This window comes from Panthera pardus, unplaced genomic scaffold, assembly GCF_024362965.1.
Source record: "Panthera pardus isolate Hobbes unplaced genomic scaffold, ASM2436296v1 HiC_scaffold_12, whole genome shotgun sequence".
Classification (NCBI taxonomy): Eukaryota; Metazoa; Chordata; class Mammalia; order Carnivora; family Felidae; genus Panthera; species Panthera pardus.
In genome coordinates, this window is record NW_026526677.1 from 109,332,563 (window position 1) to 109,348,249 (window position 15,687).

Here is a 15,687-nt window from a genome sequence, read left to right on the forward strand (position 1 = left end):
TCAGCACCCTCTTATGATTAACAGTAGTAGGAGCTGTATTGAATTTTTAGGTGGTAAGGATCTCAAAACATCACACTTGTGGGCTGGGCGGTCTGACTTAAATCCTGTGCTCCTCCACTAGATTATGAGACTCTTGAGGGTAGAAGCCATGTTTTATAGCTGAGTATCGTCATAACTATCATTATGTATCTACTGTGCACCAGAGACTTTGCTTTATTTCAATTAATCTCCATAAAAATAATGTACACATGAGGAATCTTAGAGAGCTTAAGTAAACTGTCCAAGGTCACGTGGCTTTTGAGTGGATTTTTGAACTCACTTTGATATTAAACCCTGTGTTCTAAAATCATGTTTCTAAATTCCTTCTGAAAGGAAGGAGCAGATACAGGTAAGAAGAATGGGATCTTGGCCTATAGAATGTTGGATGACCTCTTGAGTCGGGGTCAGGTATGGAGGTGTATTCTTAGAGGAGGAGAGAAGGTCTGCATATCTTCAAAGCCCCTGTTTTTCCCATTAATATACTGACCGGCATTGCTGACGTACGTGGACTAAGAATGGACCCTATGACTCTCAAGGCAGAAGTCACCCCCGTGGACGGCTTTGGCCCACACGTGGCTTTTTTATTCAGGTCAAGAGAGACCCCGAGATTACGTGAAGACATCTCTCACCGATAAGAGCCATTGGGTGAGCAATCAGGCAAACTCTGAAGAGGACTCTATGAATCCATGGTGATGAGATGTTCTGTGCTGAAGTCAGCTTTGGCTTGCTGATGATGAGGAGATAGTCTGTAGTCACCTGCTGTGTTTGGAGTTTAGACCATCAGAACGTGCCTAGCAGCTCTGGTGAGCGACAGGAAGTATATAAATGCTTTCTGGCATTGGAGCTCTGTCGGATATTCCCAGAGAACGTTTCCCTTTTAATGTATTTGGAAACTATAAATTTAACTCCTGCTGGGGGAAAAAAAGTAATGGTTTCACAAAAGAAAAAAAGCTCTTTAAAAGGCTTAACTCCTGTCACAAACATGTGCTTTTTAATAACTGGGAAATTCCTGGTGCAGGGAAAAAATGCCCTTTTGTACAAATGAGGTCATTCTGGTCTTAACTGGCCCTATGCACTCTAGTTCCTGCGTTCTGTTCCACGTTTTGTGACCAGAGGTTATTGGAAGGGTAATCCCTGTGTGCATAGTCACTGCTTTTAGGGCATGTTGCCAAAGAGAAAGTTATCTTAGCTCACAAGCTTCCCAGCCAGTGCAAGAGGCCCAGCTCCCAGGGGTACCCGGCCAGTGACTGATAATGACTTGGTTTAGCTTGGCCGTGGGTTGAGTTTTTAAAGCACACTTTTCTTGTGCACTGGGATTTTTGTGTCTGCTGCTTCTTTAGATTTCTCAACAGCTCCATTGCTTCTCGATTCAGGAGTGATTTTTCTTGCTTGGGCACATTCTATCTACTGTGCTTTGATTCCGTCCCAAAGAGAAGAAACATCAGTGCCAGATTGAGGCTTCCTGTTCATCTTCTTCACCTGGTGTATATGAAAAACAGCTGTTGAAGGCATTTGCCCTGTACCCATTTCCTTGCACACTTGGAGGCTGATTCCTCCAAAAATTAATTTCTGATTTGGTTCTTACCCCAATTTCTTAATAAAATCTATGTTCAGGGAACTTTGTGGCTACCTGGGTCAGAAACTCCAAGCCCAGGCCCTGTTGCCTAAATAAGTCTAAGAAAAATTTGTTGACCTGGGAGTAAGAAACTATCTTCAGCTCTCCCAGAGAGGCAAGGATTATATGATTCGGCTGGGAACTACTTATGTGTTTGCTGCAGACCCCATTTTGTTGCCCAGAGCACCTGTGGCCCCTCTTGGAGGCCTCAGCATCCTTGCTTGAAATCTCTTGGGTCCTTGAGGAGGTGAGGCTTGATCTGGGCATGGCCCTTGTTTCTTGAGTCCGCCTCCCCTCCACTGCCCTCAAGGCCTCGGTTTGTTGTAGACAACCACAATAAATATTGAACCTAAGGGCTGGTGCAAAAGAATTGGAAAAAATATGGCTAGGAAATGCTATCACCCTTGAAACGCTGGGAAATTCGGGGTAATTGCTGAGTGCCTCATATTAGTTCCTCTGGAGAAAATACATGGCAAAATGCATAATGGGTTAATATTACAAAGTGAAAACTGGTAGAAGATAAATCAGAAGCCCCATATCTGCCTCTGATGCTCAGAAGGGGAAAGGCACTGATTTGCTGATAATATATTTTTATTTTTCTTCTTCTTCTCCAGCCTCAGACGATACAGCAGACTCTCCAGAGGACATTGCAGTATTATGAGCACCAAGTTATTGGGTAAGTAAAATAGATTTTGGTCATTATTTGGGGAAAATTAAAGATAATTACTCAAACACAGCTGTTGAGCATGCGCTTTCCTGCCACCCAAGTCAGTCTTTACCAGTGGCTGTGGGGCAGAGATTCCTTGGGACCCCTGGATTGACTTCCTTTGCTTTATTTTTGTTTAATCCTTTTAAATGAAATTCCCTTTTGGTATTGCCTTTCCTTTTCAACTTTTCTTCTTCTTGTGTTCTTTCCATCTTCTCCACCGAATCTCCTAATTGTGCCTTCATAATACAGTCAGGTTTAATGGTACCAACTGAGAGGCTTTAAATGGGATTTTAGAATCCTTTAGGAAAGTCGACTCAGAGTCATTACAAGCCTAATACAGTTCAAGGAGAGGTATTGCTTTAGTTAGTTTAGTTAGTTCCACGTTCCATATTTGTCTTTAATCTTTCTTTTCTTGACATCGTTGGGATATGGTGTAATGTAAGAAGACAAAATCAAGGAACAGGAACTCCAGCCCTCACCAGCACATAGAAGTTTAAAGTTACTTTAATCTGTTTTGTAAGGGAGGATGACGATGGTAACAGCTAATTGAAGATTAGATGCCGTGGGTAAATGAGATAATTTCAGTGGGAGTATTCTGTAAATAGAAAGCTCCAGATAAGTGTAAGGTATACTTACGACTGGCTATGGCAGAAAGCAATTGGAAATACAGAAGCCTCAATTCACTTTCTGATGCAGACTACCTTATAATGAAGAAGTTGAAGTCATTGACATGAGAGGCAGTGCATATTTGTAATTCACATAGTTAATTTCTCTGAGCTGCCATCATTTATTTGTGTAAGATTGTGAGCACTTTTGAGGAGCTAAGATTCAAATCCTAGTACCTTTTGAAAGGCCATCAAGCATCATTTAACATTTGGGGCCAGTAGTCATTGCCCTGGGGATCGAGACTATATTTGTGGCTAGTAGGCTACACTGTGATTATTTTTTTAAACCAAAACAGAAGAAAAGAAGATTTAGTGGAAACATAATCTCCATACCTAGTACAATGCCATGTACTTTAAGTGCTGGATAATTATGTTAATTGTCATTTCAGAGGGAATTGCTTTGAAACTTTGTCACATGAGTCCTCACAACTGTGGTACTAGGAGAAGCATATTATTTAAACTCATGAGATGGCTTTTAGTTTGAGGCCATTAGTGACTTTAAATGGTTTACCCTAATGGAGGCAAATGATGTCAAATTAATCTCTCCCCACATATTCTAAAATAAAACTTAATCACTCTCATTGGATTTGCTGCTTCCAAAGTGTGGTATTTGGATCAAATTAGTCAATATACTTGGCACAGTTTCTTGTGTGTGGTGAGCACTACAACCTGTTTGCTCTTGTGTTTAGTGTCATTATTATTTTTTAAATTTTATTTTATTAAAATTTTTTTTAAAGTTTGTTTGTTTTTGAGAGGGAGAGAGAGAGTGTGTGCGCGAGCGGGAAAGGGGCAGAGAGAGAGAGGGAGCATCCAAAGGAGGCTCCAGGCTCTGAGTTGTCAGGACAGATTCTGACACAGGGCTCAAACCCATGAACCGTGAGATCATGACCTGAGCCAAAGTTGGTCACCTAACCGACTGAGCCACCCAGGCGCCTATTTTATTTATTTATTTATTTATTTATTTATTTATTTATTTATTTAATGAAATTTATTGTCAAATTGGTTTCCATACAACACCCAGTGCTCATCCCAACAGGTGCCCGGCTCAATGCCCATCACCCACTTTCCCCTCCCTTCCACCCCCCATCAACCCTCAGTTTATTCTCAGTTTCTAAGAGTCTCTTATGGTTTGGCTCCCTCTCTCCCTTTTTTTTTCCTTCCCCTCCCCCATGGTCTTCTGCTAAGTTTCTCAGGATCCACATAAGAGTGAAAACATATGGTATCTTTCTCTGTATGACTTATTTCACTTAGCATCACACTCCAGTTCCATCCACGTTGCTACAAAAGGCCATATTTCATTCAAAACCACACTGAGATATCACCTCACGCCAGTCAGAGTGGCTAAAATGAACAAATCAGGAGACTATAGATGCTGGCGAGGATGTGGAGAAAGGGGAACCCCCTTGCACTGTTGGTGGGAATGCAAACTGGTGCAGCCGCTCTGGAAAACAGTGTGAGGTTCCTCAAAAAATTAAAAATAGACCTACCCTATGACCCAGCAATAGCACTGCTAGGAATTTACACCAGGGATACAGGAGTGCTGATGCATAGGGGCACTTGTACCCCAATGTTTATAGCGGCACATTCAACAACGCCCAAATTATGGAAAGAGCCTAAATGTCCATCAAGTGATGAATGGACAAAGAAGGTGTGGTTTATATACACAATGGAATACTACTTGGCAATGAGTATTTTTAATATTTTAAACACAATACCAGTAACCAAAAAACAAATCATTTCCTGGAATTGCAAATGCCCTCTCTTTTGAAATGAAATGGTAACTGATGAAAGGCTCATTTGTGAACTGAACTTATGTCCTCAGGGCAGATTGGAGCAGGAATCTTGTAACTGTGATCAGAGTAGTTACCTAGACTATGTTACCGTATTCAGGAGAAAATTGTTTTTTCCATTAGTAAGAGGGCGTTCTCTTTTATCTCAGCCATTGCCTCAACTCTCCTGCTCCCTCTTTCCTTGTAGACATAGCCTGTGGTGATTCTTGGCCTCCAAATAGTCTTTGGTAGTTCTGTTTCTTAGAGACAGTGTAAGGAAAACCGTGCATGTGACTCCGATAAAGAGGCATCCTGATGTCCAGCTGTCTCCAAAGAGACCCGTTAACACATTTTCACCTGAGTGGGGGCTGCCTTCTGAGGACTTGGAAGTACCAGTGCCCGCTGCCTTTATTCGTGGGCACGCGAAAAGAAAGGAGATGTTGGTGGCAGTATTGTGACATTGGCCTTTCTTGACTTTGTCTTCCCTCTTCCCTTGGCCCCAGTGTCCCCACCCATCTGTCTCTCTTTCTTCCTATTTCTCTGTAATAGTGAAAAAGGAGAGCATCTATTATGACTAACATTTGAATTCAGTATTCACACCTGCCTGTTGTACTTCTTTCAAAGACACAATTAAAGGCTTTTTATCTCTAACTGAAAAGGAGTGTGTTTCTTCCAGTTAAAGGGATTTCAGGCAATTGGTAAAAATTGCCGAGTATTAGTTTACATGTTTCCGGCAGAGGGTGAGGTTGGGAGAGCGATGGTTTTCCAAATCTCTGAAATAGGGCTTTGCCCAAGGTTTGTCTTGAAGTAATTCAGCTTTAAGGAGCCTTGAGTTGGGAGGATGAATCGGGATGAATGGTAAGGAGTATAAGCTAGCCCTCCTGGGGTTTCTTTTTTTCAAAATTGTAATTGCAGTGCAGTTAACATACAGTGTTATGTTAGCTTCAGGTGTAGAATATGGTTATTCTACATATATCACCCTGTGCTCATCACAAGTGCACCCTTCACCTGTTTCATTCATCCCCCACCCACCTCCCCTTGGGGGACCACCAGTGTGTCAGTGTATTCTCTGTAGTCAAGAGTCTGTTTCTTGGTTTGTCTCTCTTTTTTTTTCCTTTTGCTCATATGTTTTGTTTCTTAAATCCCACATATGAGTGGCATGATATGGTATCTGTCTTTCTCTGACTGATTTCACTTAGCATAACTTTCTAGCTCCATCCATGTCCAGAAGGGTCCCAGCCCTTCTGTTGTGAATTTCTTAAGTCCCCTCTAACCACAGGCCTCCCAGCCTCCCTTTCTTATCCTTTAAAACTGACCTTGGACCTGCTTTATTTATCAGAACTTCAGGACTGCCTGCTGGTCCTTGATGAATTCTTGCAAGTAGTTCACAGAAACTCTCTGAGGCTTTTTTAGTCTCCGAGATGGAGACATGAATGCAGGGAGCAGCTGTTGAAAGGCTCACACAGATGGAGGACGGAAGGGAGGAGCTCGCGAGCCTCTGTCAGGGAGACAGCCTCTCTGTGCCCCAGGAACTTCATCTTCAAAAATTTGTTCTAGTCCTCAGCTTGTCCATTCTCTGGTTCACACAGTTATTCACAGAGACCGTTCGGGCTGGAAAAAGGAGGGTGAAAATGATTCATGCCGTGTGGAAAAGCCTCTGCATCCCCACTGTTGCCGTGGCGGCTTCTGGTCTGGACACTTAGTCTTGTGCCTCAACGTTGTGTCCACCACAGAAAGGTGACTAATCAGATTAGATTATGTCCCTTTCTCATTTCAGCCCAATGGTTCTCACTTGTTAAGGTGCATCAGAATCACCTGCGGGCTTGTTAAAACCCAGGGGGCTGGACCTCGCCTGCAGGACTCTGACCCCATGTCTCCCATGCACTCGTGGGGAGTTTCTAATGAGTTTCCAGATAATTCTGCTGACGCTGCTGGGCCAGCTATCACACTGTGAAATCCTTGCTTTACACCATTTAATGGCTTCCTGTGATAGAGTAAAATCTGAACTTTGCCTGTGATCTGGGCTCTGCTTACCTCTCTGATTCCATCTTCTTCCACTCCCCCTTGTCACTCCCCGCCCTCCCTGCCAGGCGTCTGTGGGCTTCTCAACTCCTGCTTAGCCTCAGGACCTTTGCACATACCATCCCACTTTCCTGAAATGGCCTGTCCCCAGATAGGTACATGGATTACTTTTTTTTTTTTTTTTTAAATGTTCAGGTCTCTTTTTAAACATCGTTATCTTCAGAAAAACATCCCATGGCCGCCCAATCTAGAGAAGCCCTCCATCCCCTCCTTACATCTCCAACCCAGATATTTTGTATTCTATTCCTCTCTGGTATTCCTTTTCATACAATTTATCATAGCTGATGTTATCTTGTTTATTTATCTAAATTACTTTCTTTTATATTTCTATGCCTTTATAATTGCTTGGTACATAGGAGGGACTAACATGTTTTTTGGGGGGCTTGGGGAAGTGTGAATAAATGAGAAAGTTGCTCCCTGGAGGTATATACATAGAAGTATGTGTCTAGTGGATAAAAGAGTAGATTATGCTTGGAAGGGGGCTTAAAATGAGGGGTAGAAATAATCTCCAGGTTCCATTACAATTGTAGTATCCAAGAGCCTTTCCTGCATATCATAAATTTTACTGATTTATTTGCTTAGTTTCTCCTTTATGTTTAATGTTCTACTACTGTGTGTCAGGCTGAGTTTGTGGTAAGTTTATTTTTAAATTTTTTTATATAAACTCTGCACAAGCACACTCACCTGTCCATACAGCACAGTCTTCTTCCCTCAGTATGAGGAAAAGGGGCACTGAGTGTACATCTTTGTGTTAGTCTTTCTGTAACTCCAGCTTCTAGGGGCTGGACTCGCTTCTTGGACAGTGTGGTGGAAGGAACAATCAGAGCCAGAGGGGGTAAGTAGGGGATAGGCTGGCATCACTGTCAGAATTGAAAGGCACCCCAGATTGAGGAAAGTCTGCTTTATGATGACTTTCTCCCTCTGATGTCATTGTTGCCATTATGTTGTGTCCCTCCTGGTCTCTGAGCAGAGGGATGAGAAAATGCTTTGGGAGGAGACCTACCACATACCAGGTTTCCTAGATTTAAAGTCTGATTCTGCCTTTGAATGCTTTAGGGCACATTAGGTAACAAAAACGAGCCTCAGTTTTCTCATTTTTAAACTGGTAACAACATACTGACGTCCAGAGTGCCACTCCCAGACTGTCCTCACGTTTGTGCTTCATGACTCCCCCTGGTCTATAGCTCACCAAAGTGGATTACCACGATGGTGCAGACAGAGAGTTCTTTAAACCCATGATTGGAAAACACGCGATGATCCATCTTCCTGAGACGCAATGTTCAATCGTTACATATTTTAAAAGCTGAAGCCTGAAGAAATGTATATTCAGAACACTGCCACTCATTTCGAGCCTTTTTTGCCAGAAGAAGCATCATTGTGCTAATATCGCGGGTGGAGCCACTGCCAAGCTCTTTTATTATTTGGGACAACTTTTCCTATAGTCATCTAAAATTAAATTCTCTCATTCCCTTTATCACTGCGGGCCTCATGTTTGTTTTGTATTGCCAACCTTCTTTTTTCTTTTGACAGTCGAATAGGGATTAATAAACTAGGATAATTTCCATAGAACATTAGAAGTAGGTGAACCCTGGATATTCTGGGACACAAACCTTAATGTTATTACTTAGGCTGTCATGATTAGATTTGTGGCTATCCGTCATTTTATCTAAAAAGTGATATAGCTTCCTTTTCATATATTTACAAAGAATATGTGAATGGATAAACACAATGTTAGATAAAAGCTATTATCTTTTCTCGTGGGTGGGTGGCCCAGTGTGTTAAGCAATCTACTCATGATTTCAGTTCAGGTCATGATCTCACAGTTCCTGAGTTCAAGCCCTGAGTTGGGCTCTGCACGGACAATGTGGAGTCTGCTTGGATATCTCTGTCCTTCCCTCTCCTCCCCTGTCCTGCTCACACACACACTCTCTCTCTCAAAATAAATAAACTTAAAAAATTAAAAAAAAATAAAAAATAAAAGCTATTATCTATTAATTGATTACTCTTTTTGAGGCAATGTACTGGACACTTTACACCTCTTATTTTATGGGATATTGACCATCTATTTCATAAGATTATTGCATAAAGCTCATTTTGTAGATAAGGAAACTGAAGCTGTGAGAAAAAAACATTTGGTCTAGGATCAGTCCAATTAAAGTGAGAGAGCCTGATTTTACAAACAATCCTGTATTTGTCTGTTTTTGATGACCATGTTCCCCATTCTACCTTTTACTGAGTGATTCCTGCATCCTGGAAACTGTAATGAGCATTTTGCCAAACTGGTTTGTTGGGATCTGATCTCAGGGGAGTGTGCAAGCCTGAGGCCATCTTATTTTTCCTCTCAGTTGCTTCAAACATGCAGGGATGGGTCCGCTGTGATATTGGGTGGATTGCCCTGATTTTCAAGAACTTCCAGGGAGTCTGTAGTCTACTCCAGATGAGTTCACATGTCAATCCCATATCCATTCTCCCCATTCCATCCCTGTCTGCCTGTGTCAGAATGCAAGTAGAGGGGTATCCTGGGGCATTTCACTCCTGTGGTCCAGGCCAACCCTTTCTACGTCCCTTTCTCTTATGTATCAGGCAGGAGTAAAATGGAAGATAGGGGCAGCCTTTTTAAATTCACTGATGACTGTGACAGTCCTGTCTTGGCTAGGAGACCCTCAGTAAGGTATTTCAGATGCCCCACTCTTGCCCCTGAGAAGTATACTTCATGGTCTTGCTGGTGGGATCTCTCTCCTGCTGGGAGCCTCTGGCTGGGGAAGGCAGTAAGAGGGGACAACCCAAGCGTTCTTCTCTTTCCTAGTATCTCCCCGACCCATGGGAAATGCCTAATTTTTGCCTTGCCAAATGGAGGTATGGTAGGCGGCTCCTATTTTGCCTCTCTTTCTTTTCCCTGTTAATAAGTCTTTCTGGAACCTTCTCCCTCCACTCAGGCACCAAGGGATGATCAGGAATTATATACCACCTCAGCAGACGTTCACAGTGGAATGTGGTACCCAGCGCCCCATCTTGACCAGGGGCGGACCCCTCTCTCCCCAACTGGGCTTCTGCAGAAAACCTGTCCTTTCTCTTTTTCTTGTAAGGCAAGGGAAGAATAAAAACAGTGTTCTCCTCCTAGGCCAGTTACTTTTTCTTCCGAGGATTTGCTTTCAATTTTTTTTTATTCCTTTGCTTCTGTGAGCTGGTGATGGCAGGGCCTCCAGTCATTTCTTAAGTTCTGAAGGGAATTGCTACTTTTGTAGAATGTGGGAGCATCAGGCCTCTAGTGTCTTCAGCTCTGGTGCCTTCGCTCTAATCTAGAGGCAACTGGAGAAGTTCCAGGCATCACCTGATTACACAGGCATTTTGTAATTCTGTCCTCACAAGAACTGTGGTGGGGGAGCGGATCTCCATTTTATGAGGGGGGCGAGTTAGACTCAAAGAGATGAGGTTACTTGCTCAAAGTCCCACCGATAGAAAATGGTAAGAGCATGATTCAAATTCTGTCAGACTCCCAAGTGGTTCGTTAGCTAATTTGTTATCCATGCACCACACTGCTGCGTCCTGGGCTGTGATAGAGGTTAGGGCGTGTTGACTTTTCACAAAGTACCAGTGCACCAAGTAAGTACCATTAATTATTTTTATTGCCGGGCATCTTGCTTACAGAAACAGATTACCAGCAGCTCTGAAGCACTCAGATAAGGAAACCACTAGCTGTACAAACTGATACATGTTCTGGTTCTCCTCATGTATTTTTTTTTCCCACACACAGCTGTCTTATTAATGATGGCCTCTGGTTCCTGATCCACACAGCTCATGCTGATGTTAATGGCGGGTTATGCCAGAAGTGGTGTCTGAAACCCTGAGTTATTTTAAAATGCAGTTATTTTTAAAAGCACAGAGTACGTGTGCTTGTGTGTGCATATATGAGTGCGTTCGCAGATGGTTTAAAAATTTGCTCTGTATGCTAATTTTGTTTTCTTCTTAGTTACAGGGATGCAGAAAGGAATTTCCACAATATCTCTAACAGATGCTCCTATGCAGACCGTTCCAACAAAGAGGGTATTGAAGACGTCTCAGGAATCCTTCAATGCACTGCTAATATACTCGGTATATTAACTATATGTTTATAGGTTGAGAGAGAATGAGGGGAGAAGGGAAAGTCAAGTATAAATGTTTCATTTTCTACTGATGGGGGGTTTGGAGACTAAGGCAAATGAAGACTAGGACCTTGTCTTCAAGTGACTTAATTTCGACACTCCTGGAGATGTGTAAGTGCAAATTACGTGCACGCCGTTTCCTTGGAGGTAGAAAAACATAATAAGAATACTCACGTGCCAGGGAAACCCAGAATTTGTATGTTGGTATCAGCCTCCTGTAATCCATATTTCTCTGGTTCTTAACTTCGACTGAAGTTGGGGATCTTCCTGTCCAAGCCCACACTCTATTATTGGCATAACAGTATTTGTGAGAGGCCTTGGTTGGAGCTGGAGGGTGGCTCACATGTACCCATAGTGGACTCTACACTCAGAGGTGGTGGCAGGTCATCTACTGAGGTCTTTGTCCGTGTGTGTGTGTGTGTGTGTGTGTGTCCACCTTGAAGATGCCAGTAGTATGGCAGCAGGACTGTTTTTGAAGGAGGAGTGTTAGCACACTAAATCATGCTGCCTTCAGGCACCATAAATGAGCCGTGCTCTCTTACTATATGATGTTCTTGGTGTGTGAGAGCTACCTTGTATTAAATGCACAGTAGCTATCAGAGCAGAAATACTTTTTTGCCGTAATGTCTTTTGTAGGTTTGTAGTAAAAGAAAAAATAGCTCTTTGAATTTTTTGGGAATTCTCCTTTTTCCTTACTACTCAGGGATCCATAGAGTGTTGGGGAGGGGTGGTAGGGAACAACAAATCTTAGTGACAGACTCCATATAGAACTCAGAATCTCCTCTCTCTCAGAATCAGATGGATGAAGACTGGGGCAAACTTGTTTGCCTGACTTTGTTTCCTGTTAGAGTAGGTGCTTTCTCTGGAGACATCTGAGTCCCTTCTACAGACAGATTCCAGGTGACCTCAAACCATGACTCTACCAGATTTTTCTAAACATATCTGACTCCCAGAGGTGGATCTGGCTTTTACACTCAAGCTGTGATGCCACCTGCCAATTGATAAGATTTTCATCCTAGGTAAACACAAATTATTAAGAACATGGACCTTTTTGTGAGGGGTGGTTTGTCTATTATGCATGTAAGAGAGTGATGGACAGTGAGAAGAACCCAAGGACTGACTGTCCTCAATCTTAGTACAGGTGCAGGGATGTCTTACTACCCCAGTAAACTTAATTATTGTGGAAGAGAAGGGATAAGAATAACTGGGAAGAGGGGCCAGTCATTACCCAAAACCAAACTTTTCTGATTTTTTATTTTCAAGAATTGTCCATCAGTTAAAAAAAAAAAAACCCAAATAAAGTTGGTGAACTTGGCCAAGTAAGGATAATTTGTTAAAGTGATCATGTTGTAACATCACCATTTCATAAAAAAGGGACATTTAAACTCTCCGCAAAATAGGAAAGTCTAATCTCCAATAAAAGATGGGCATTTAAATGGAATAAATTTAGCTGGATGACAAAAAAAGAAAAAATCCAACTCCATCAGTAACATTTATTTCTCTTGAGACCTTGTGATTTTCCAGGGGTGGCGTGAGATGATGCCTCACTAAGGGATGTATTAGAATCTTGGCAAGGGGCGTTTATAATTTTGAAAGCTGCTCTTACTCAGTTTCTAAAGATTTCACCGCCCCTCACATTGTCGTGTCATATGCTCCCCACCTTGCCCATCACGGAGTGAGAGCAGGGAGGAAATGTTGAGGATAAATCTATGCAGGTGCTCAAGGCATGTCAACAGCCTTGAAGGTGGGTGTGCCCAAGTCCCACACACTTGAGGTCAGACAGTTTGACAGGGTAACCACCAGGGGGCACTGTTGGCCCAGCACAGCTCAGTTGCTCTCCTGGAGTTGCCTTGAGTTGCAGCTCAAGTAGGGCATGAAAAGAGCTGCAGGCAGGATGCTTGCTACCTGAGGATATCAATGACAGAGTGTTTTTAAGTGAGGTGCTTATGATTTAGAAGGTGACTGTACAACAGGGTTTGGATTTCATAAATAGCAAGTTTTCCTAGACACGAGATACTAGATTTTTTTTTCCCTCTTAGTAACAATGGGTTGTTCTTCAAATCTAAAAATCACAATCTTGTAAAATTTAAATGTCTGAAGAATAAAATGAAATGCCTGCCATCTGTCGACCAGATACTGGCGTGGATCCAACAGGTGATTATGTGTCTAAGACGTAGCTGTTCTCTTTTGGGTAATGTCTTTTCATAACTCTTGCTTGCAATACAGGCTATCCTAGGACGAAGGTAACAGATTTACCTTTACTGGTCAGAGTCAGTGAGAGCTTTGTTTTCAACAGGTCACTGCACTATGACTGACCTAGGCTTGCTTAGATTTCCTCTTTTTAAATTACATTTAAATTCCACAGTGCAATCATTTTTTTAATATTAAATATAATTTATCATCAAATTGGTTTCCATACAACACCTAGTGCTCATCCCAACAGGTGCCCTCCTCAATGTCCATTACCCACTTTCCCCTCTCCCCCATCCCCCATCAACCCTCAGTTTGTTCTCAGTATTTAAGAGTCTCTTAGGGTTCATTTATGAGAATGTAAGAGTTGATCAACTCCTTGAACAGAAAAACACTGTATGAGAAAGGAAGTTATCTTCTGAGTGGGGGAGTTTAGCATGGGAGTGGAGAATCTCAACCAGGTTCAGAGGAATTTTGATTGCTGGAATCCTCAAATCCTACCAAAGGGCGATTTTCCAACAGTATGATTTATGTTCATTGATTTTGGGGAGCATGGTTAGAATATGGGTGGATTGCAATGGAGAAACACCTACTTCTCTCACCTTCTTAACCAACAAGGATGTTGTGGTAGAGACGAGAAATGTGTTTGTTCGCTCATCTGTAGGTGACTTACACTTCCTCTTCTCAGGAAAGATTTAAATTCCTAGGTCAGAAAATAAGACTAGAGAAGCCAATTTTTCTCCTTTCAAAATAACCCTATCAACTAAGCATGTCTTCCTTTGGATGGTTTGATCATTTGCTGGTTTTTAGGTTGAAGTTTGAGTTGAGTGGTTGGCCTGCAGTAAAAAGAAGGATGTGAGGGGTCTGCAAGATCTTGCTGCAGAAAACCAGTTTGGCCTCTGTCATGCGTTCGTTTCCTCCCTGCTTTCCTAGGACTCCCTGGAAATGCGTGTGCATTAGAGAGTGGTTCACGCCCCTACGAGTAATGGGACAGAACTGTTTCCAGATCAACATTCTCTCACTTATTTCTCTTCTCTTGGCTTAGAAACTGGTTGTTAATGTCTTTTGTCTCATCTTACAAATTAGGAATATTAAGTACAGGCTGCTCATACTCATCCATCGCCTCATATTGGTGCTCCAGCAGTCCCTGTGCTAATTCAGGACAGCACCCCAAAGGGGCTTTTAAACTCTGAGAAAGGCTCTCCAAAGAAAGATAGTTGTGAACTATGCCCTCCCTGCTGGAGGCTTTTTGTGTTAAATTTACTGCTTTATTTGGAATATGTCTTTTGCTCACCGAAATGATCTAATTTTAGTTGTCTGAAAAATTATGGCTTTTCCAGCCGTAGTCAGCAAGGCCCATTTTTAGCTCCAATTAAGTAGTAAAATGTATTGATATTCTTAGGTGTGGCATTGAGTATTTTCTCGGAAATTGGAATGCTTGAATGGTACAAAGGAGCATCTGTGATAAAGCCCTGACTGAGTAGGGAGAGGCAGTGTAAATGGCATAACTTCCTCACATAAGGCAATGTAAAATAAATGAGGGGTATGGCTGTTCCAGTTGTTTTTATCCTTTTGGATTTTCCTTATCAACCCAAGCAGAGTCTTGGACATTCAGGCTACCCTTAACGACAGAAGGACGGACACCCAGACTACTCTGTGTGCTCGATTGTTTCCTTACAACAAGGTAACCATCCCTGTTCAGAAGGGCATCCATGGTGTATCTGCCTAAATATGTAGGCTGACCAGTCTTGAATCAAGCCAGAGCAGCGCCTTCCCCACAGCTCCCTTTTAGCTTTGCAGATAGAAAAACAGTGTTAACGTGGCATTAAGTTTGGTCCCATACTTTGGTGTGGCTGTTGCAGCTCTGACCAGTTTTAGTTGTGTTGGGGGGACTGGGGATGTGTTGGTTGGAGAGCATCTGGTGCCCTGAGGTGGAGGTGATGGTGGTGTCAGAAAAAGTCCTCGCGCAGTAGGATAGAAATCAGAGATGGGCGCTCTAGGGAATTCACTTCCTAACGACCTGGAGCAAACTTGAGGTTGCTGTTTCAGTAAGCACCAGTTATTTACTGGGTGTTCACAAAGTAGAGTTTCATGCTGCTTTTGCTAAGTGCATTTCCTCTCAATATAATCACAAGGACATGAACAGTGAAAGAATATTCGTTTAAGTTGTCTCTCTTTTTATTTTATTTTATTTCATTTTTTTTAATTTTTTTTTTTTTTACATTTATTTCTTTTTGAGAGACAGAGACAGAGCGTGAGCAGGGGAGGGGCAGAGAGAGAGGGAGACACAGAATCAGAAGCAGGCTTCAGGCTCCGAGCTGTCAGCAAAGAGCCCAACGTGGGGCTCAAACCCACGAACCGTGAGATCATGACCTGAGCCAAAGTCAGACGCTTAACCGACTGAGCCACCCACGTGCCCCAAGTTGTCTCTCTTTTTAAAGGTTGTCTGTTAGAGTGGGGCTTTATTATCTTCAAA

The 15,687-nt window shown here is 42.4% G+C and overlaps 1 protein-coding gene across 1 annotated transcript in view; it reads left to right on the top strand.

Moving 5' to 3' along the window:
- GUCY1A2 (guanylate cyclase 1 soluble subunit alpha 2) overlaps positions 1 to 15,687 on the top strand; it is a 324,265-nt gene that overhangs the window by 28,494 nt on the left and 280,084 nt on the right. Inside the window, exons 2-3 of the mRNA XM_019469312.2 lie at positions 2,269 to 2,330; positions 10,850 to 10,971. Of these exons, the coding sequence (XP_019324857.2) occupies positions 2,269 to 2,330; positions 10,850 to 10,971 (184 nt within the window). The remainder of the gene's footprint in view (positions 1 to 2,268; positions 2,331 to 10,849; positions 10,972 to 15,687) is intronic.